This window comes from Vipera berus, assembly GCF_964194415.1.
Source record: "Vipera berus genome assembly, chromosome: 1".
Lineage (NCBI taxonomy): Eukaryota > Metazoa > Chordata > Lepidosauria > Squamata > Viperidae > Vipera > Vipera berus.
The window spans coordinates 86,441,288-86,464,774 of NC_138202.1; the positions used below are offsets into that span (position 1 = coordinate 86,441,288).

General features: G+C 37.7%; 1 protein-coding gene across 5 annotated transcripts in view; it reads right to left on the reverse strand.

Annotated features, from left to right (window-relative positions):
- Positions 1–2,453: 2,453 nt before the first annotated feature.
- PPFIA1 (PTPRF interacting protein alpha 1) overlaps positions 2,454–23,487 on the reverse strand; it is a 61,712-nt gene continuing 40,678 nt past the window's right edge. For 3 of the 5 annotated variants that reach the window (XM_081315172.1, XM_081315171.1, XM_081315173.1), the window contains 13 exons: positions 21,655–21,827; positions 20,783–20,876; positions 20,491–20,572; positions 20,196–20,396; positions 18,239–18,301; positions 17,263–17,289; positions 16,530–16,705; positions 16,345–16,442; positions 14,292–14,467; positions 13,594–13,662; positions 11,890–12,055; positions 4,854–4,924; positions 2,454–3,879 (listed from right to left, as the gene is read on the reverse strand). In XM_081315172.1, the coding sequence (XP_081171298.1) occupies positions 4,866–4,924; positions 11,890–12,055; positions 13,594–13,662; positions 14,292–14,467; positions 16,345–16,442; positions 16,530–16,705; positions 17,263–17,289; positions 18,239–18,301; positions 20,196–20,396; positions 20,491–20,572; positions 20,783–20,876; positions 21,655–21,827 (1,384 nt within the window). In that variant the 3' untranslated portion in view covers positions 2,454–3,879; positions 4,854–4,865. The remainder of the gene's footprint in view (positions 3,880–4,853; positions 4,925–11,889; positions 12,056–13,593; positions 13,663–14,291; positions 14,468–16,344; positions 16,443–16,529; positions 16,706–17,262; positions 17,290–18,238; positions 18,302–20,195; positions 20,397–20,490; positions 20,573–20,782; positions 20,877–21,654; positions 21,828–23,487) is intronic. The other 2 variants (XM_081315174.1, XM_081315175.1) reach the window with 2 other exon arrangements.

The following is a 23,487-nucleotide window of genomic DNA, read 5'->3' on the forward strand; positions in this document are numbered from 1 at the left end:
TGATAGAGAAATAATTTTTAAGATTGATAGCTGGTATGAGTTTATTACTAATTACATGAACTACAATTGGCTTCACCCTGGGGATAAAGGGATTTCATGATCTTATGTCTGCCTCTCCTGTTAACAAATTAAATGTCGGGGTAGGCCTTTGTAGTGTAAGGAAAAATGACATGCAAATGAAGAACAAAATTGTTCTCTGATGAATTTCACAAAATTCACAGGCAGGCAGGCAGGCAGCCTGCCTATTAATAATTTGTTCCAGGCACAACCATTTCTTATTTACTGATTGGATGATCAAAAGAAACTAAAAATAATTCCCCAAGTCTTGATTTGCACAGCTAGATAGGTTTAAAGTTAGCATAAATCTTCAGAGTTAAGATGAAACTAATAAACTAGAACATCAGGGTATCAACATGTCATGGTGGGTACGTTTACAAATACAAAATAGATATGAAAAAGATATGAAAATGTATGGATTTTATAAAGAACAAAATGTGTTTGATAAGATATTACTTGATGAGAAATTAAATAAAAATTGTACACATTTTTGTTAACTTTAGAGATGGAAAGTGAACAAATTAAGGGGACAATGACAAGATGGGGGCAGAGAATTTTGGTTATACTATAGTTAGAAAAAATGGCAAAAATTATGGGAGAGAAATTACAAATTGACAATGTCAACTGCATATAAAGAAAATCGGTATAAAATGTTTTATAGATGGCATTTACCTCCAGCCAGATTAGCAAAAATGTTTTAAAATGTATCAGGCAAATGTTGGAAATGTAAACATAATATAGGTACATATTATCATATTTGGTGGACATGTGATAAACTAAAAACTTATTGGAGAAAAATACATGCTTGGCTAGAAAATATATTAGGAGAACATGTAGCATTTAATCCCGAATTATTTTTATTAGGTATATTACCAGAAAAGACTGATAAACAAAATACATACTTGGTTCTGCATATCATAACTGCAGCAAAAATAAGCTATGCACAATGCTGGAAAAATGAACAAGTACCATCAGAAGAAGAGCTAATAAAGAAGATACTGGAATGCGCAGAGATGGACAGATTAACTATGAGACTAAAAGACAAAGAAGAAACAGAATATTATGAAAGCTGGAATTTATTTTATAAAAAAAGAACCAAAGAGAGAAATTTGTATATGTATTAATGAATTATGAACTTAGTTCGCACGTTGTTTGGAAAATTAACGTATGTGTGTAAAGAATAAAAAATAAAATATTAAAAAAAGAAAAGAAACTAATAAACTAAAAGCTATTCTCTAAAATCTGTATATAAGCCTTCTCGTTGTGGCTTATCCTGTCTGGGTAAATGTGAATAGTTATATTGACATATACAATGTACTATATTTTAAACTGCTGCACAGTTATTTTTATTGATTTATTTTATAGTAGGCCATTTTACTGAATTGTTTTATTGAATATTGTTTATTTTATTTCTGTTCATTGCTTTGGGTCAGGAGGAAAGGCAGTAAAAGTAAAATATTATTTTATATAGCTCACAAACCATTTTGCTCAGAGTAAGTATTCTACTTGCTGCTGTGCCATAAATACAGATTAGGGATCGGCAGAAGCAAAATTCCACCTTCAATGATGACGAAAAGATGTTACCATAAAGTGAATCTGTTCATTTTATATATAGCTTCAGTATAATCATAAATTCCTTAGTCTCAGTGTCTAAAATTCAGATTAAAATATGCACGCATATAATCCACAAGTACTGAGCAGTAAAAAAAAAATTGAGTCTTCCACATTTCTTTGCTGCTATCTGATAGTCCTATCTGGATTTGTGGACCCGAGATCTGGTAGATTTAAAGCAGGGGTGTCAAACTCAATTTCACTGAGGGCTGCATCAGCATTGTGGTTACCCTCAGGGGGCTGGGTGGGCGTGGCCTACTGGGTGGGCGTGGCTAGAGTGCGTATGGCCTACTGGGTGGGCATGGCCAGTTCTACATCGTTCGTATCAAGGGTGCCTATGGGGGCCTGGGCAGGAGTGGGACAGATCTGAGGGTCTCTGGCAGAAGGAGGGTCTCTGGGCCAGGGCCAAGGCAGTGGGGGCTGTTCCCTCACTGTTTCCAGGATAGCTTCATGGGCCGCATGAAACCACTTCGCGGGCCGGATCTGGCCCCCGGGCCTTGTGTTTGACATGTCTTATTTAAAGCATACAATCATTCCTTGGTACCTATCATTATAGCAGAGAAGAACAACTACAGCATTAACATTCAGATTTTAAATTTCTTGCACAAATCATTTTGATAAGTTTATATAGTAATAGTATATCTTACATATATGCAGAGTGTGATTTCTAAGGTGAAACAGATCTTATAAAACTGTCTTTGCCAAAGGAAGCATTAATATGTCACAAGATACTTCATTTGCATTAATATCTCAATTACTATTTTAAAACATCTCAAGCCTCATCACAAGATAATAACATTTTATTGGCAGTGGAAAAATGCTTCAGAAATTTATTGAAAGAAAGCAATAAATAATACTGTGATAAAAATAGTTCAAAGTACTTAGACTGTACATAATTTGTTACATTATTCAAAGTACACATAAGGTTAATAGAAAAAATAGTAACAATGAATTCAAGTTGTACAATTTTAAAAGAGCCAAAACCAAATACAGAAAAAGACATGCCATGTATATTATTGTATAATAAATAATGCACCATGATCTGAATCTCCTCCTTGCTGGCTTCATAAGATGCTATTTAAAAATGAATGATGCATTTTCTACTTATACTGTTTGCAATGACTCAAACTATTAACAACTAAAGTCTGCCTGGATTTAAAAACAAGCTTATAAATATATCTAAAAGATGACATAAGAAAAGTAAGGCCTTTTTAATAGTTGCACTACCACATGCCTCCATATGTTATGCTCTTAGCATCTTTGTCATGAGGCAGCAGTGCATCATGATTGGTCCATTAAAAGAACTGCATTGATATCTTTTCACAAACATTTTCACATCAAAACCCAGAAACGGAGCACTCCATGTTGCCTATCAAGTACTCTTACGTAGTAGCTATTCTTGCTTAACAGAAAATATTTCCACTTATGGCTTGCTTATGCTCAATCAATGAACATAGACTGTACAAATACAGCCACAAAAAGTAGTTATAAATGACCTCATTAGGTCTCATATGTTTCATAATGTTCTAAAAATTCCCACATTTATGAATGTAAAGCAAATTATACTAAACAAAAGCCTTAAATAAGAATACACACTAAATAAACAAATGTTAAAAGTTTAAAAGGTACAGTTTCTAACGGAAATGGAATCAGGTACCTTGCCTGCTTTGTTAATAAACATATGCCTCTCTGAAAAAAGGGAATTATTTCAATTTTTAGAGATAGCTAGCAGTTTTCAAACAGCAATACATATATTGATATATATTGATATTGCTTGGTGTCATGATGTCTTTACAAAGATTGTAAAAAAATTTTCACCTTCACTTTATTAAATTCATTATTGGTAATTACAATAACTGCATAATTTACAATAAAGCCCTATATTACTTATAGGGACAGATACATACAAGCATTACAGTACATTCAGATGAAAATACTAAAATTAACATAAAGTAATAACTTGATTGACAGACAATTTTAATAGAAAATTAAGTAATGGGACACACATACACCCACATAAGTATAAGAAACATTTAATCTAAAATACTTTTTTATAGTACTCACAAATTAACCTAATTAAAAACTCTGTAATAAAATATTTCAAAGTGTTGATTTAACAAGTATTAACAGATTAAAGATTTCAGCTGTTTCCAAAATATGGTCATTGAGTTCAAAATGGTTCAGTTCATCTGTAGAAATAGTGGGGATAAACTGAAAGTAAAATAAACATATTAATTTCAGAAACTGCCCTCAGTACAATGAAACAAGTAACAGCAAGTATGAAAAAAGATAATAACCTTTATCTGCCAAAAAGACGTTTTATTTACTGAACTTGATCTACTTAAGATAGTAATATTTCTCTAAACCAAAAATTCTAATGAACAATACAATTTATAGCCCTTTGCTCATTAGCTCAATTAACAATAAAATATGCAACAAATATATACTTGTTGTATTTTACATATAAATAGAATGGACTGAACTGGGTTTGTTCTCAGAATGACAAACCACTTCAGCTCATGGAGTGGGAGAAGTTTTCTATGTAGAGGTCATTTCTATGTAGATTTCTATTCTTCCCCCTTCTTTCTGCCACCGGAGTAGTTATCCAGGATACTTTTAAAAAGAAATTGGTGAAAGCCATCATCTTGTCTCTTTCAAAAGCTAAATTCTGCCGAATGCATTTATATTAAACATATCACTGGTTACATTGCACACAATATTTTAATTTCCATAGTCCAGACTAGGCTGGGCATGAAGGGGTGTGACAAGGAAGGTGGTCTGGATTTCTTCTCCGTAGCACCACAGGGTAAGATAAGGCCAAGGAGGATGGAAGCTTTATAGAGAGAGATCCAAACTTGAAAGAAGGAGGCAATTCCTGACTGTGAGAGCTATTAAGTTATGGAACGTCTTGCCTCCTAAGTCATGAGTACACCGGCACTGAAGTTTTCAAGAAAAGACTGGAACAGCCATTTATGTGGGATGGACCTTCAAGGTCCCTTTCAGTCTTATGATTCTATGACAGGACTACTAGTTCACGTAACCTGCAAACTGATTTATAAATTCATAACTCTGAATACTACACAATGAAATCCAGTTGCCCTAATCTTCAATATGCCATAGTCACTAGAGTAAAACCTTGAATACAATAAATGCATAATGTTCATCAGTGTATCGCTTTTACTTACCAATGAAAGTCTTTAACATGAATAAGTTCTTACTGTAGCAGAATCCAATCTTTGTGTTGCTGATACATTGCCTATTTCAACAACAATCAAGAAGACATGCAGAATACAGCATGCAGTTAGTATTACACAAGAAAGTTACAAAATGTTAGCTACACAGAATGTAGCATTCCTGGTTATATCTTCATTTTTGCAAGCTTCAGTATATATTTGAAATTTATTTATTTATTTAATTATTTATTTGATTTGTATACCGCCCTTCTCCCTAAGTACTCAGGGCAGTGAACAGTGACATAAATATCAGAATGCACAAATACAGATATTGAAAACAAACCCTAATTTTGCCCAAATGCAGAAGATAGTTACCTTAAAACAATAATTACAACAGAACCCGTCAGACCAGACCGGATTGCTCAAACAGATATGTTTTTAGGTCACGTCGGAAGGAGCGAAGGTCGGAAGCCATCCGGAGCTCAACCGGTAAACGGTTCCATAGGTCAGGCGCGCCCACAGAGAACGCCCTCCCTCTGGGAGCCACCAGACGGCATTCTCCGAACGGCGGAACCCTTAGGAGGCCCTCTCTGTGGGAGCGCACTGGACGGAGGGACGTTGACGCTGGCAGCAGGTGATTCCTAAGGTACTCCGGACCCATGCCATGCAGGGCTTTGAAAACCATTACCAGCACCTTGAATCTTACCCGGAGGACAACTGGGAGCCAATGCAGCTCACGGAGTAGAGGTGTAACATGGGAGTATCGGGAGACTCCCAACACAACTCTCGCGGCTGCATTCTGTACCAGTTGGAGCCTCCGAGTGGTCCTCAAGGGCAGCCCCATGTAAAGAGCATTGCAGTAGTCTAAACGAGAGGTCACGAGTGCATGAGTGACCGTACGTAGGGCATCCCGGTCTAGATAGGGCCGTAATTGGCGCACCAGGCGAACCTGGGCAAAGGCTCCCCTAGTCACAGCTATTATGTGGTCTTCCAAGGAAAGCTGTGAATCTAGGAGGACTCCCAAGTTGCGAGCCCTATCTGTGGGGTGTAATAACTCACTCCCTATAGAAAGAGATGAAATGTTCTGAATATCCCGAGATGCCGGTACGTACAGCCACTCAGTCTTGTCAGGGTTGAGTTAAAGCCTGTTCCTCCCCATCCAGACCCGAACTGCTTCCAGACAACGGGACGTCACATCAAGGGCATCACTGAGGTGGTTTGGGGTCGAAATAAAAAGCTGGGTATCATCAGCATACTGGTGATACCCAACCCCATACCACAAATTATCTCACCCAGCGGCTTCATGTAGATGTTGAACAGGAGAGACGAGAGGACCGACCCCTGAGGGACTCCACAAGTGAGAGGCCTCGAGCTCTGCCCTCCTGTTAATACCGACTGCGAACGTCCCATGAGATAGGAGGAGAACCACTGGAGAACCGTGCCTCCCACTCCCAATCCCCTGAGACGCTGCAGCAAGATACCATGGTCGATGGTATCAAAAGCCGCTGAGAGATCTAGAAGGAGCTCTCCAGAGATCATTTATTAGTGCGACCAATGCCGTCTCTGTGCTGTGTCCGGGCCTGAAACCCGATTGGTACGGGTCCAGATAGTCAGTTTCCTCCAGAACCGAAGAGAGCTGATGTGCCACCACACTCTCAACAACCTTAGCAAGAAAGCGAAGGTTGGAGACCGGACGAAAGTTGTTTAATATAGTTGGGTCCAAGGTAGGTTTCTTGAGGAGGGGTCTCACCACCGCTTCTTTCAAGACGGAGGGGAAACAACCCTCACTCAGGGAGGCGGATATCAGCGCCTGGAGCCAGATTCGTGTTCCCTCTCGAGCTGAATAAACCAGCCAGGAAGGGCACGGATCTAATAAACAAGTGGTGGAGCTCAGCTTCCTCATAATTCTGTCCACTTCCTTTGGGGTCACAGGGTCGAACTTATCCCATATAACATTGACAAGACCACCCATGTTCTGATCGTTAGACTCTGCCCAGTCGGAGTCTAAGCCGGTCCGAATCCGAGTGATTTTTCCGACAGATGTTGGCAAAACTCCTCGGCATGACCCTGTAAGGGATCCTCCCTCACCTCTTGATTAAGGAGGGAGCGAGTTATCCTAAACAAGGCGGCCGGGCAGTTATCTGTGGATGCAATGAGTGTAGCGAAGTAATTGGACCTCACCATCCTCATTGCTGCGAGATAAGATCTAGTAAAGGATCTTAGTCGTGATCGGTCGGATTCAGATCGGGTGGATCTCCAACGGCTCTCTAGGCCCTGTCTCCGGCGCTTCATCTCCCGGAGCTCCATGGAAGACCATGGAGCGAACTGGGATCTGCATCTGGTCAGGGGCCGCAAGGGAACAACTAGGTTAAGTGCATCCGTGGCAGCCTTTTCCCAGGCTTCCACTAAGGCATCAACCGAGCTGTGAGCAAAGGAGGCAGGTGGAGACCCCAGTGCTGCCTGGAACTTCTCAGGGTCCATTAAGCGCCTGGGACGGAACCATCTTGATGGTTCCACAACTCCACAACGGGGGGTGGCATAGTAGAAGACCAGCCTCAGGAGATGATAATCGGTCCATGACAGGGGTGTAATAATTGGGGAACCCCCACCAAGATCATCTAAAGACCGTCTAGATAGAAAAACCAAATCAAGCGTGTGGCCTCCCACATGAGTCGGGCCCCGAATTACTTGTATCAGGTCCATGGCCGTCATGGAAGCCATGAACTCTCGGGCTAACTCAGATGATCCTCCCAGGGATGGTAGATTGAAATCACCCAAAACTATAAACTTGGGGAATTCAACCACCAGCCCCGAGAGGATATCGAGAAGCTCAGGCAGGGCCGTTGCTGTGCGACTAGGCGGAATGTATATCAGCAGTAAGCCTAGCTGTGACCAAGGGCCACATCTTAGGAGGAGGGATTCACATCCGGCTATTTGGACGATGGTGGCCTCCTGAGGACAAAGAGTCTTTCTTATAACTACTGCCACTCCCCCGCCCCTACCCTGAGCCCGAGGTCGGTGAAGCACTCGAAGGTCTGGTGGGCAGAGATCGACCAGAGGCACGCCACCCTCTGGGCCCAACCAGGTCTCCGTAATGCAAGCCAGGTCCGTATGCTCACTTTCAATCAGATCGTGAATAAGAGGAGCCTTGTTGATTATGGACCTGGCATTCAAGTACACCAACCGGAGCTCAGGTGGCTGTTTATCCTTGCTCCCGGAGCCTTGGGAAGAAACCAGAGGGTTGGAGCGCCTCACCGCTTGTAGATAGCGGGGACGTAATCCCAGATGTCGATAGGGTCCTCTGTCTTTACACCTGCTGCCATTCCCTAACGTCGTAGGAATAGGTAATCCTACGATCTGATCTGGAGCTCCGGGAAATCACTCCTTAATATAGCAGGTAGATTTTGAACATACTTAATAATCATGAATGCATGACTATTAAATGGGTTTTACGGACTGAGGTATAAATCATCCCCATTCATCTGAGCAAGCTAAAAATAATTTAGTTTCTCATCACAGTATAAAAAGCCACAACTAAAAGGCAGCTCTCCAGGCTGGGAAAGACTCCTGTTTGAAATCTTGTTTCTAGTTCTCGCCAAACCACTCGCCAAACCACCGCCATCCCGTTTGCACAGCTGCCGTGTTCGTCAATGTTTGACGAATGCAGCAGGTCTCCAGATGGGACGGCGGCGGCTTGGAGAGGTGCGCGCGCACTGTCCAAACCGCCGCCATCCCGTTTGCACAGCTGCCGCGTTCGTCCATGTTTGACGAACGCGGCAGGTCTCCGGCCGGGACGGCGGCGGCTTGGAGAGGTGCACTCGCACCTCCGCCCTTCGGAAAGGTGCGCGCGCACCTCTCGGAACGGGCGGTGCCACTCTCCATTTGGAGAGGTGCGCATGCACCACTGCCCGTTCAAAGAGGTGCACGCGCACCGGGTGACTGGGGAGAGGTGCGTGCGCACTCTCCAAACCGCAGCCATCCCGTTTGCACAGCTGCCGCATTCGTCAATGTTTGACGAATGCGGCAGGTCTCCGGACGGTGGCGGCTTGGGAGAGGTGTGCGCGCACTCTCCAAACCGCCGCCATCCCGTTTGCACAGCTGCCGCATTCGTCAATGTTTGACGAATGCGGCAGGTCTCCAGACGGCGGCGGCTTGGGAGAGGTGTGCGCGCACTCTCCAAACCGCCGCCATCCCGTTTGCACAGCTGCCGCGTTCGTCCGTTTGACAAACACGGCAGGTCTCCGAACGGGACGGCGCACACCTCTCCAAAGGGGAGACCCGTCGCCGCGCAGGTGCCTCCCATTTTGCACATGCGCAAAATGTTTTTTTCGAATGCGCTTGAGTGGACGCACACGGGCGCACTTTTTGCGGCTCCCACTTTTTTGTTTGTGTGAAGGAACCGGTTCTGAGTGGCTCTTTTCCTTTTTCCGGTTGCCGACCCCTGTTCTAGTTCAAGACAACTATTAAGTCCCTATAATAAGGAGTAGCTTTTTAACAACATTCAGAGAAGGAGAAGAACCACCCATTCTGTTAAGGCACAAGCAACCTTTCTATTATTTTATCTTTTATCTGTATTCCCTAAATATGTTCACTAAGATAAGATAACATGAAATATAATTAATAAAATTATTCTGGTGAAGAGTGTAGTTAAAACATTAACCATAATTTTGAATCAACCAAATTTACCCACTAATGCATTTATACTAATACACTATAATATATAGTACAGTATTTATTTTTATATATTTTTATATATAAAAAAAGGGACACGGTGGCTCAGTGGGTTAGGACGCTGAGCTTGTTGATCAGAAGGTCGGCAGTTTGGCGGGTCGAATCCCGAGTGCGGGGGAACCTTTACCTTTACTTATATATAAAAAATAAAGCTTACAATTCTGATGCTAGTAGACAAAAACTGAAGTAAAGGTAAAGGTTCCCCCGCACATGCGTGCTAGTCATTTCCGACTCTAGGGGCCGGTGCTCATCTCCGTTTCAAAGCCGAAGAGCCAGCGCTTGTCCGAGGACGTCTCCGTGGTCATGTGGCCGGCATGACTAGACGCCAAAGGCGCATGGAACGCTGTTACCTTCCCACCGTAGTGGTCTCTATTTTTCTACTTGCATTTTTACGTGCTTTCGAACTGCTAGGTTGGCAGAAGCTGGGACGAGTAACAGGTGCTCACTCTGTTACGCGGCACTCGGGATTCGACCCGCCAAACTGCCGCCTCAGCGTCCTAACCCACTGAGCCACCGCGTCCCTTATAAAAACTGAAGACAGGTACTTAAAAATTCAAATTACCAGGCATATTCTGTAGCCCCTCATCAACCAATAGACATTTAATCACTACCTGCAAAAAGCAGTCTCTAGGATAACAATGCACTGAATAAGGTAATATGTACTATAGTTTTTAAATCATTTCCTTTCATTTTTATTTCATATAAACTTTTGATCTTAAAAATTCTTTGATTTCTTTAGCATTAGAAAACTTGAGGACAGTATCAATGTGTATGTTTATAACCTTTCTTTAATGCTTTGCCCTGATAAACTGGAGATCAGGATATATAGAAAATAATCAAATATATTTTGAAATTTTCACTCTTTAAAAATTAATGACTTTTGAAAGATAAAACTTTTTTTTTAATTTGGGGCTGAATGACCTCAGGTAGTTGGGGCAAAATGAAAAGAACTGCAAATTATCAAGATCGGAATCAAGAAGCAAGATAAGAAAAGTAAAATGAAGATCAACAAAATAGGGCTATCAACAAGAAAATACTACAGATTAGAATTTTAAAATAACATTTTAACATGCTGCTAAATGCTAGGAACACGTAGCCCATACTCTGGTATTCTCCCATTTGGATTATTACAATGTGCTTGCTCTCTGTTGACCTGTCCTTGCATATCATTCGGATGTTGAAGTTAGTATAGAGTGCAGTAACAAGGATGTTATCCAGAAGACCCTTCAGAGGCCATCCAATACTGGTCTTACAAGAATTGCACGGAGTACTTTTATTTTGCTGGTTGAAGTTCCAAGGTTGTTGTAATGTTAAGGCCCTTCATAGTTTAGACTCTGATACCTGAAGGATTATGTACGTGTCCAAATTTTGAAGAGGCATGAGGGCTTCAGCATCTCAAGACTGTGAGAAGAATGTTGTGCTAGAAGGGTTTTTCTTTGTCATGGCTCCCAGTTGAACAACTCATCCCTGGACACTGATATCTATCTTTCAATGTCAGATAAAGGTAAAGGTAAAGGTAAAGGTTCCCCCGCACATGCGTGCTAGTCGTTTCCAACTCTAGGGGCCGGTGCTCATCTCCGTTTCAAAGCCGAAGAACCAGCACTTGTCTGAGGACTTCTCCGTGGTCATGTGGCCGGCATGACTAGACGCCAAAGGCGCACAGAACGCTGTTACCTTCCCACCGTAGTGGTCCCTATTTTTCTACTTGCATTTTTACGTGCTTTCGAACTGCTAGGTGGGCAGAAGCTGGGACGAGTAACAGGCGCTCACTCTGTTACGCGGCACTCGGGATTCGACCCGCCAAACTGCCGACCTTCTGATCGACAAGCTCAGCGTCCTAACCCACTGAGCCACTACGTCCCTTAATGTCAGATAAGGACCTTGCTTTTTACTCCCTCACTGAAGATATAGTGTCCATAGGCTGGCCATGCCTTCTGTCCCTTAAATTTCTTCTGTTAATATTACTGTGATCATTATTGTCTCTTAGTATTTTTTAAAAAAAATACTTATTTGTACATTATCTTAATACAACAGTAAGCTGATAAAACATTTCCATTTCTTTTTACTTTTTCTTTTGTGAAAGGGATTTTTAAATGATAAAGACAACTGAAGATTTCATTAAACAGAGTACATGGATAGCCAGTTATTAATACTAAAGGAGCACAAAATACAAATACCACAATCATTCACTAGAAATTAAAGCAATCCAGTAAAGCAGTCCATGCAGAGTGAGTTTTCTACACAAAACAAATGCTTTTCAGTTCACTTACAAATTAATTCAGAAATAAATATCATGCTTAAATAATTAACGTTTTACCATCAATCTGCATCTTCTTTGGTTGCATAGAAGGTGAAGACATTGAAGTGGTAACCCTAAAATTTGCAGGGAGGGTCTCTGCTGATCCAGCAGCTAAACCCCTTATGTCCTTTGGTCTGAACTTTTTTCTCCATGACGGTGCACGTCTAAAGCTTTTATCATCATCCTGTCAAATTAACAAGCATGCTGAAAAATCATACTAGAAAATGAACAAGACACTACAAAATTTCCATATTTGTAATATGTTACAGGAGATTATGACAGGTACCATAGCTGTATCCTTTAAATATACATTTACATTTTACTGGCGTTTTTACAAGAATTTACGGTCAGGATTTCCCCCCCAAAATCCTAATAACCCTCTTTCTTTTTATAAATATAATACCTTACTCCCCTATATCTTAGTACTTAAACACATTTTTCTTATAAAGTCTCATAAGCTGTTACCAAAAATAGAATTACCAGATCACATGGTAAATCAGTTTTCTGGTTTTTACTACCAAACTTGATCTCTATGGGTGGTATACCAGCACTTACATTCTCACAGAAGGGATAATGAAGTATTCTGCATCTGCTTCTTTTAAAAATTATGGAATCAACAATCATGATGTTGATGTTATGATTCATTTTATCTGCAAAACTGGTTACTGCAATTGTTTGAGATTTCTACTCAGATTCAATAGGTTCCTCAACATTTGTAAATAGCTCAACTAAGGAAGATGTGGATTTTATGGTGGTTAAAAAAAAAGTAAATTTTGCTACCAGAATCACCAGATTAAGTTTGAAGAAGAGTTTTGCTTGGTTCTTCATATTCATTTTTATTTTATGCCACTTGTATGACATTTTTTCCAGTGGTCTCACCTTAGAATATTATAGATCTGATACACTCTTATGGCTGAATCTAAAGCATGACACCAGATTTTGATCAGTAACACTTAGTCAAAACAGTATGAGATATACAATATGAAATCTTGATACAATTTACAACAGGAACTACTGCTGCTTGTTTTCTTCTCTCATGTATAAAAAGAACAGAACAATGAAAAATCTTGAAGATAAAGTGATACTGAACATGTAGTGGAGAAAGAATATTTTATTTTATTTATTTTATTTTTATTTTAATCCCATTTATATCCCGCCCTTCTCCAAAGACTCAGGGCGGCTTACAAGCTTAGCAGTAGCCTTCATTCTATGTATATGCCTGCTTATTAGGGCTTTCACACACACCCCAAGCGGCATTATTACAAAGTCAGCTTAATTGCCCCCAACAATCTGGGTCCTCATTTTACCTACCTCGGAAGGATGGAAGGCTGAGTCAACCTTGAGCCTGGTGGGATGCGAACCTGCACTAATTGCAGGCAGCTGGTGTTACTTAAGGAGGCATTAGCCCACCGCTCCACCAAGGCTCAATATATTAAATGATATATTACATTAAAATTAAGGAAACAAGTTATCTAAACTATCTTTGAACACAGTGAATCATTTTGTCTGCATTAGTAGGTACTATTAATTCTGGGTTCTATAATAGCAGAAAGAAAAAAGATGGGCCATTAGTTATATCAAAACCTTATTAATATATCTTTCTGCAGTGAATGTGGTGTCACATACTTCAAAATCTTTCTGTAAAGAAATATTTGATGCAGATTATTTTGGCTGCCCATATAAATAATAATAGGCTGGATAGACTCATAAAATTAAACTTACCTCTTCAAACTTTCTGTCTGTACCCATCACAAGAAGATTATTAAATTCCCTTTCCAAGACAGCACGAGCCTAATTAAAAATAATTACAAAACTTAAAAATATTTCAAACATTTGAGCTACAGTTTCAGAATTTAGATTTACAAAATTTACATAATTTAAATAATGTCCAAACAAAATAGTATTTTCCTAGGTTTATGATACCATTCTTCAAATACTTCAAAGAATCTCATATAAAAAGTCAAAACTAGTTTTCTCTTTTCAGAATGCCAAACTCAGAATAATGGGTTTAAATTGCAGACTGCAAAAATAACTAACAATTACTTTTGACAAGTGCAACCAATTAGCCAAAAGTTAGTAAGCTTCCCTTCAATGGATACAAGGCAAGAAACTAGCCAGACATCTAACTAGACTATTGAATTGGGTTTTTTGCATTGAGCAGGTATTCACCATGAGAACCAAAATGTCTGCTTGCAACTCTGATTCTATTACCACCAGTGAATCTGCTTTGATTTTTGACTGTCACAGCTCTCAGATTAAACACAGTAACAAAAATAAAATTCAGGCATGTCAGATTGAAGTATGAAAAGTCTTCTTGAAATAGTTAATGGAAAAAATTCTCATTGCTTCAATGTTAAATCTTATAAAGTTCCAAACATATGAATAAAAACATACCCATCAAGTGATGTTATTATAATTACCTGTGTATTCTGAGTGGGTATTTGTAAAGACAGAGCTAATGCATTGTGATCAAAAGTTTCATCTAAGGCCAGAAGTGCACCATGAACTCCACTTTCTATAAGGTTATTTGCATATTCTTTAAGGCCAATTGACACCACCCAGTGAATCATCCTGTCATTGCTCCAAACAAGGACATCTATATAAGGAAAAATAAATATTTAAGTCATAAAATAATTGATAATGTGTATTTGCCAAAGAGTAAAGGATGAGTTCAGATTTCTATACTATTCAATGATCTAAGATTCAGTGGAATCTCCAACTGCCTTCATTGATTTCCCCTTCCAGTACCTCCCACACTGTTGCAGAAACTTCCTTCAACCTCCAAAGTAAGTCTGTAAAAGCACATAGAAGGAAGAAATAGCAAAACTTGTTCTTCTAATTTTTCCAGTGGAACAGTCTTAATAGTTTCACCAGTAATCGGAATGAAAGCCCAACATTTACCGGGGGGAGGGGGGGGGCTGATAGAATAGATAGTTGGGTTATTGTCCTACTGAATATCAAAGTTCAGAAAAAATATTTTTGCACATTTGTACTTTGTGCTCACAAGATGTACAATTTATTTGATGTAGTATTTTCATATTAACCACAGTTTGTAGTTCAAATAGGAGTGAAATTACTTAAGGAATGAAGTCAGTTACATATTTTGGTGTTAGTACATTATAGCTATTTTATTTTTTCCCCAGTATTTATTATAGACTTGCATTTTAACAATAGATGACAAAAACAGTTATAACTGATAAATTCTCCAAGTTTCATTAACTGCAGTATAGTATTGCTAATACAGTTTTCATAGACTACATTTTTTAAAAGAATTCAGCTTATGCTCATTTAACATACATTAGATCCTGTTTTATCAATCATGCTAAGCCTAGTTTGGGCTTAGCATAATGTGTGAAGCCAGCTTTTGTGGATTATTATTATGAATATAAATAAAATCCTAGCTTTGTAGACTATATGAATGAAGCCATTAAGTAAAGCATAAGGGAAGGGAAGGATATTTAAAAGATAGAAGCTCCATGGACTTATTAATTCCCCTTTCTGGCTGTATACCTGAGCTGCACTGATTGCTCCATAAAAAGCTTTCTCAAAGCTGGCGCAGAGTTAAGGAAGACAAGTTTCATTGTTCAGGATGTATTATACACAATTAATAAGCCTGAATAGTTTTACTTACTTTATAGTTTATTGTCTCTCAATCTGCTTAATATAAACATCTTAAGAACAAAGAAATTATATAATGCTATTGCTTGGTTAAGGGACGCGGTGGCTCAGTGGGTTAGGACGCTGAGCTTGTCGATCAGAAGGTCAGCAGTTTGGCGGGTCAAATCCCGAGTGCCGTGTAACAGAGTGAGCGCCTGTTACTCATCCCAGCTTCTGCCAACCTAGCAGTTCGAAAGCACATAAAAATGCAAGTAGAAAAATAGGGACCACTACGGTGGGAAGGTAACAGCGTTCCGTGCGCCTTTGGCATCTAGTCATGCCGGCCACATGACCACGGAGACGTCCTCGGACAAGCTCTTCGGCTTTGAAACAGAGATGAGCACCAGCCCCTAGAGTTGGAAACGACTAGCATGCATGTGCGGGGGAACCTTTACCTATTGCTTGGTTAAAAAAATTGAACATAGGGTCAGTAAGAAGTTGGGCATTTTATGGTAATCCTGCATAAAACCCAAGAAGCATCTTTGAGAATATTTACAACTATGCAGTCTTTTAATCAATGGAAAACAATTAAGATGACGGTATTATTTATTATATTTATCACATTTATTTCCTATCCTTTTTTAAAATGACTCAGGGCAGCATACATATTGCTATCCCCACAACAACCATTCTGTGAGATGAGTTGGGCACTAGTCCAGGGACACTCAACCAGTTTCTATGCCTAAGAAAAGATTAGAATTCAGTCTCTTGTTCTCTAGTGCAGTGCCTTAACTGCTAAGACAAACTGGCTTGGTCCTGAAGTTGTATATTTAATAAATTATTAACAGTATCAAAGCCAGAGAAGCAAAAGTCTACCTTTAATTTCATTCAGGCTTCCTTCTCTTCTTCTTTCAAGTTCTTTTCGGTCATAATTCAATCTTCGGAGACACATAATGCCACACTGGAAGCTATTTCTTTAAAAGTGTTTTAATAAAGAAAATAAGAGATTAAGCACTGCAATTGAAATGTTTATTATTAATTACTGTTTTAAATATATTTACCTGTGAAAACTGTCTACCATTTTAAGTTGACCACGAAGATCTTTTTTAGTTAAATGGTCCAACATTCTCGCATCAACAAGACATTCCATGAAATAACTGCGATACTGAGGAAGCCCCAAACTAGGAAGCCATTCATTGCCAATCCATTCGTGGTTCATATCACCATAGGCTAAAGTCTATAAAAAAATACAGCAAGGGATTATTTGAAATAAGGAACTTTTACATATAAATCGGGGATTGAATCCAACATTTTTCTCTACTGATAGGAACTGCTCTAAGCAGAGTCTTCTTTTTCTGACAGAATAAAAGATGTTAACTGTTCTAGTTTTTAATCACCTATAGCGCCTAGCATCCTGTCAGTTAACCATCAGGAGACTGTCTTGCTGTGAGGTGACTCTGGGCGGCTTACAACACTAAACACTAAAGCCATAAAATATAAATATATATTTAAACATTTAAATTTTATTGTTTTTAATAAATAATATGGGAAGCCGACCATAATCACCTTGCAGCGAGATGGGTGGCAAACAAATTTAATGAATAAATGTCAATTTCTAAAGTCTTTTAATATTTCAAAAATTATTCAGAATATGAATATTTAAATAAGAATTATTCTGAGGAAAAATTAATGGATGTGTTTCTGTTAAATATAAAAATAAGCACTGAAAATTAGATTTTATGATTTAATAAATTTTAGCCAAAGTTTAAACATGTAAAAGAAAAAGTCTCCAACCTGAGCCCAGCTTCCTTCCTCATCTTCCTGACGTTAGGTAATTAGAAAAAGTAAAAGGACATACAAATGTTAGTATTGTAAGTTTAGTAATTTAAGTAAATTCAAGCTAATGGCCACAATCCAGGGTGCAAGGGAGATAAATCACCCTGTAAATCCATATTAAGTTTTTCTCAATAGACAATTTATTTATTTATTTATTTATTTATTTATTTATTTATTTATTTATTTATTTATTTATTTATTTCCATTTATATCCCGCCCTTCTCCGAAGACTCAGGGCGGCTTACAAACTTAGCAGTAGCCTTCATTCTATGTATATGCCTGCTTATTAGGGCTTTATTTAAATTTATATACCGCCCTATTCCCATAGGACTCAGGGCGGTTTACAGGGAAAAATTAAAATACATAACATACAATGTTAAAATCAATTAAAACTGAGATTAAATTAAGTCCCTGAATTTTATTGCTGCATGATTTACCAATTGTATTTATCTATCCCCAAACAGTAAATATTTTAGAGCGTAAAATTATTCTCCTGGATTGTGGTCATATTTCAATAGTGAAAAAGCAACATGCTATTTCAAGATAAAAGAACCATGCATCCAAAATTGTGCATATATGCATCTTTCTGTATATATTTATATCTTCAGGAAGACTGAGAGACCACATACTGCTTTATTTTTCCACACAAGAAGCAGCCTCTATATAAAAACTCAAGGAAAATTTTAAGAAGTGGCATCTCAAACAAAATTAATGCACTGATCTTCTTTGAAATATACACAGACAAATATACTATTCTCCTCTCAGCTACACAACGATCTTGGTGGAAAAACATTTTACAGCATGGCTGATAAATTTCAAATGGGTTAGTCATTAAAATCAATCATAATTAAGAATCTAGTTATATTAATATTTTTATTTTTCCAGATGTATATGATTCAAGCAATCAAGAAGTAGGAGCACTTCCACAACTAACCGTTTGTGGTGTAGATGTAAGATTTTCCATTTCTTCGTGCGTTACCCAGACATTTCCTGTAGTCTAAAATGACCCCATAGTGAAACAATCACATCCAATGAAAGGAAAGCAGTAACAAAAGAGGAAAGGTTGCAGAATATATAAGCAACAGATGTGTTTAAGGAGCAGGCATGGGCGAAAGCAAGTTTCAAGACCATTAAGTATAAGCTGATGTGAAAAGCAAGCCCCACAGGTAAATACATTCATCTCTATTAAATGCAAAACTATATTTTTTAAAAAGTGTAATAAATAAAATTGCTACATTATGGTTTCCAGACATAATATTTACACTGAGCATTTCAATTATATTTTGGAGAGTGCTTCAGTTGCTTTTAAGTTATATGCCAAACATCTATTTTCTATTCCGAAAATATAATATACAGTACTTTAGCAAATCAGGTCCTCTTGTGCACATTCATCCCACATTTTCTAGCTTATGGTAATTAACAACAAAATTGTGGTTTGCACTTCTCTAGAGTAGGATTGCAAACCATTTTCAAACTGATTTGAAAACCACATTTTACTAATAGAACACAAGCAGAACATATTTTATATTACAAATTAGATAGTAAGTATAACATGCAAGTTCAAGATTTAATTATGTACCAGTAAGCCATTATTTGGCACTTTACATTCACCTCCCCAGGGAACTGAGAAGTTGGCTTTTAAGACCCAATTATTCTTTAATTGCCCCAATTTTCTTTTAAATCAGTCTTTTTTCCACAGTTATTTTCATAAGAGGAACAGTCATCTTAAATCCTGTCATCCAAATGTTTTAAAATTGCAGTTCACAAAATATCCAGTCAGTCTAACTGTTGGCAATGTTAACTGGGAAATGAAGAAATTGTAGTCCAACAATTTTGGAAGAAATAAAATTAGGGAAAGCTATGCTAATTCTTAATTGCTGGGAGATGCACATACGCAGCCAGAATAAATTTCAATTCAGATCTGGATGCATAGCCATGTTACAGTTTTCATCTAGTTCCCATTGAATTTGCTGATGCTAATCACACAGTGATCACTACAAATAAAATGAAATTAAAATGTACTGGACAAAATATACTAGACTAAATGCACTATGAAATGTGTCTAATTGAAATTTACCAATGGTGGCCCCTCGCTTACTACAACATTACTTGGATAGAACTATAGTACTATTTGCTTTATCGAAGTACCCATATGTAAAGTATTTGGCATCTAGGTGAGTTTGGCTAATCCACATGTCTTGCATGAGCAGGAAAGGAACTTTTAATTTCCTAAGAAAGCCTGCTAAATTTCTCTCTCTTTTTTTCTGTCCTGCATATCTCATCCTGCATCATTGTAGAAAGCCTACTGATCCTCAGGAACAGATTTGTGGCAAAGAAGATGAACACATGACAGAAAAACTATGGGCACAGTTCCATTGAATCCAGTCTTTTTTGGATTCAGGTCAGTACAAATTTAAAGTTAAGGTCCGTAAACAATGGTTGGTCTCAGTAGCCAAAAATAAGCTTCATACCATGCTTTTTTCCTTCACTGTACTGTATTATCATGTTTTTAAAACAAACCTCTCTTCCCTGCAACCTACTCTAAACATTGTAGTAAGACAAACCAGTTTGCAATCCTTTCTTTAGAGCTAAGTTGGAGGACCATCTGCTGCTTCACTTTCAAAGTATTTCAATGGCCTTGCTCACCAGAGAAATCGTAGGTCAGCTTTTAAATTATAAGTAGCTTAAGAAAAAAAAGTAACAAGCTATTACAGACCTATTTAAGTAGTTTATTTCTTGTCACTTTCTTCTTAATGTTCTCACAACACTATTTTTTCTCTCAAGAGCATCATCTTGTTGAAGAGAATAGCTTATGCCCATAACAAACGTGAATGAGTAGAAAATCTGATTTTCTCATCAGTCTCTTCATGTCATTGTCCAAGTTCTCTTACCGTTCTTGATGTAGGAGGAGCCGATGGACTTGTTAGTGACATAATTTCTTGTATAGCAAGTCTCAGTTTTAACCTATGTAAAGGATTACTGATTCCAATTTCACGCTGTATTTCAGTATCAGATAAGGCTGACATTATAGCACCACTTTTCACATTTGCACGGCAAGCAGCCACATACCAAGCTGGCATCCCAACCCATAACTGAAACATAAAAATAAAAAATAAAAAAGGTATATAAATACTTAAAAGTTGCAAATTAAAGGAATTATTATTTGAAATTGAAAAGATTTCTTACCTCTAGCCAGACAACCACTGTGGGGCCATCCCACTGAGCAAAAGGCAGACTCTGCCTCCGAGCTTCTTCAAGAAGTTCATGCCTAAGAAAATCAGCAATGTACATTAATATATTTGTTTCACTCCTACCTCTATAATCTTTCCCCCCCCCCATTAATTGTATTACACATTATCGGAAGCTGCAAATTGCCCCCAAGTTGAGTAGAACTGTAACTTTTGTCCCTCTAAAAGCCAAATAAGTCATGAAGGAGACATTACTAACCTAAAAGTTTTCTTAATATATTGGAACTTACTTTTTTTGCAGTTTTCTATTCTTTTCTGCTTGTCCTCCAAGTTTTCCAAGCCCCAAACCATCCTGAGTTGAACTTTCTGCTTCTAATACACTAACTGTAAGAAACAGTAATTACAGTGATAAAATATCTTCTCCAGTTTCTGAATTAGCGTTAGATATGCCTAAAAAGGGGAAGGGAAATCTCCTATCATTATGTCTGCTGTCCAGCAATCAATGCACTGCTATCCTAGTTACTTAGTGACTTTAAATTCATATTATTAATGAATTTAATTCATATATTAACTATTGATGCTACGTATATTGTTGGGGGGGTCACTGAAGTAATTAAATTCAAAGACATAATTCATTTTAGGAACACTAAATGAAATGCAGCCCTTGAAACTAAAGTAATTGCATCCTCCTAAAGGTCTAGCATGGCCACTTGGAAGGTCTTCCCTAATCATCCTTACAAATACACGCAAATATAGGAGGCAGCTTTGGTGGGAGTATTGCTTATATGAGAGGACTCTTGAATTGTAGCAGCTCAAGTATAAAATGTTTATGAACATCCAGACCATAAAAAAAATCTATATCCAAAAAATACAAAAATTAGCACTTTCACACAAAATTATATAGTTATTAACTTCCTGTGATCCATGACTTTGGTACATACCTGAGAAATGGCCTTTGTAATTATCAGTATGTGTAGGAGAGTTAACTGTATTATTTACGTTAGGTTCTGCTAATTTGAATAATGTAGACTTTATAAGACAACTGTCTTTTGCCGGAAATTGACTAGATTTTTTTACTTCAAATATTACCAATAAGTACTTTGCATAATAGTTATCCTAGCATTTATTCAACTTTTATATTTTGGGTTAGTAATATACCAACCTTGTCCCAGGATCTCTTTATTCATCTGTCCAGATCGACCTTTTTCTTTCTTACCAAATAGGCGGCCAATTGAGGATTTGATCCCCTTCTTTTTAGGAGCTTTGTGGAGGGAATCTTGACTGCTATTACTGCTACTGGGATTGCTTACTTGTCCATCTTGAGAGCCTGTGGAACTGTAGGACAGAAATTGTTAAGCCATTTCTAAAGTATTCATTACTCATGCCTATTTTGATCCAGGATGATTCAGTTAATAAGTAATAAATACAAATATATTTTAATGACGCAGTACACATTCAGCCTAAAAGGTTTGAGGGCAAAATAAAGACCATATGTTTTTAATTAATTACTTAAGTTGATTTTATAGTAAATTTTTGACTTGATGTTTATTAAAACCATCGAAACAGAAATTTTTTAAGGAAATTTCCACGTAAATTTGAAAGCAACCGGTTATAACATCACCTGAACTTCTATCATTTTTATCATTTTTAAAATCCAATAGAAATACATAAAGAATCTGTTAATATAAATAACTATAATTACTGTAGATTCTTTCAGTTAATTGTATTTTAAATAGTTATAGGAAATTAATTATTTCTGACACATTTTGTTATTCCACTGTAGTTTACTACTGCTATTATTGAAACATTTCTAGACTGTTTTGGTGTTAACAAAGACCCCAATTAATTTATAATATAATCAAACCCAATCTATTTACTAGAATACTATTAAACAGAATTATACTAACACAAACAACCCCCAGAGAAGCTGCCAGGTATCAACCTCAATATGTGAATTAAGCAAATGGTTCTAAAATTATTTTTTACTGTTTTTGAACTGGTAAAGCCATAAAAATGGGACGTTAATTCAAAAGGAAGCAGTGTTGCAACTATTCAGTCCAAAAGCTGTTTAAAATCTTAGGTGATAAATTTATTTATTTATTTTAATTAAAAATCCATTTAGATCTTTTGATTAATTTTAAATAAACAGAAATGCACCAAGTCAGCATGAAATTGAATGGGATTCTTTTCCCTAGAACTCTGTTTACCATTGCAGCTTTAGTTTGATATCTTTTTTTTAATATACAAGTTTTATTGATTTTTTTTAATATTTACATATACATGTATTTGTGAAGCAATACGGTGGTTGGGTACAAGTTGTAAATAATTCAGGTTGTATCAACAGGGATTCCCTCTCTGATTCCCTTAGTCAAAACAGATAGTCAAAATAGTCAAGTTAATACATTTTCAATATATTTTCACTAATACATAGCAATATCCTGTTTTTAAATTTTATCTAATTGCAATAAAATATTCTAGAATAGCCTATAATATATGAAAGAAAGCTTAAAGAGCCTTGGTGGAGCAGTGGGCTAATGCCTCCTTAAGTAACACCAGCTGCCTGCAATTAGTGCAGGTTCGCGTCCCACCAGGCTCAAGGTTGACTCAGCCTTCCATCCTTCCGAGGTAGGTAAAATGAGGACCCAGATTGTTGGGGGCAATAAGCTGACTTTGTAATAATGCCGCTTGGGGGGGGAAAGCCCTAATAAGCAGGCATATACATAGAATGAAGGCTACTGCTAAGCTTGTAAGCCGCCCTGAGTCTTCGGAGAAGGGCGGGATATAAATGGAGTTAAAATAAAAATAAATAAAATAAATTTTTGGGTAACCCACAATTCCCTATTTCAATAAAGAATAATTCTCTTGTCTACAAAACATAATCTAGTTTTCATCTTAACAAATCACCATTAGAAAGATATTTTTTGTCTTAACAGTTCAACAATTATTAAAATACTATTTTTATTTATTTATTATTGGATTAGGTAGAAAGTAGTAG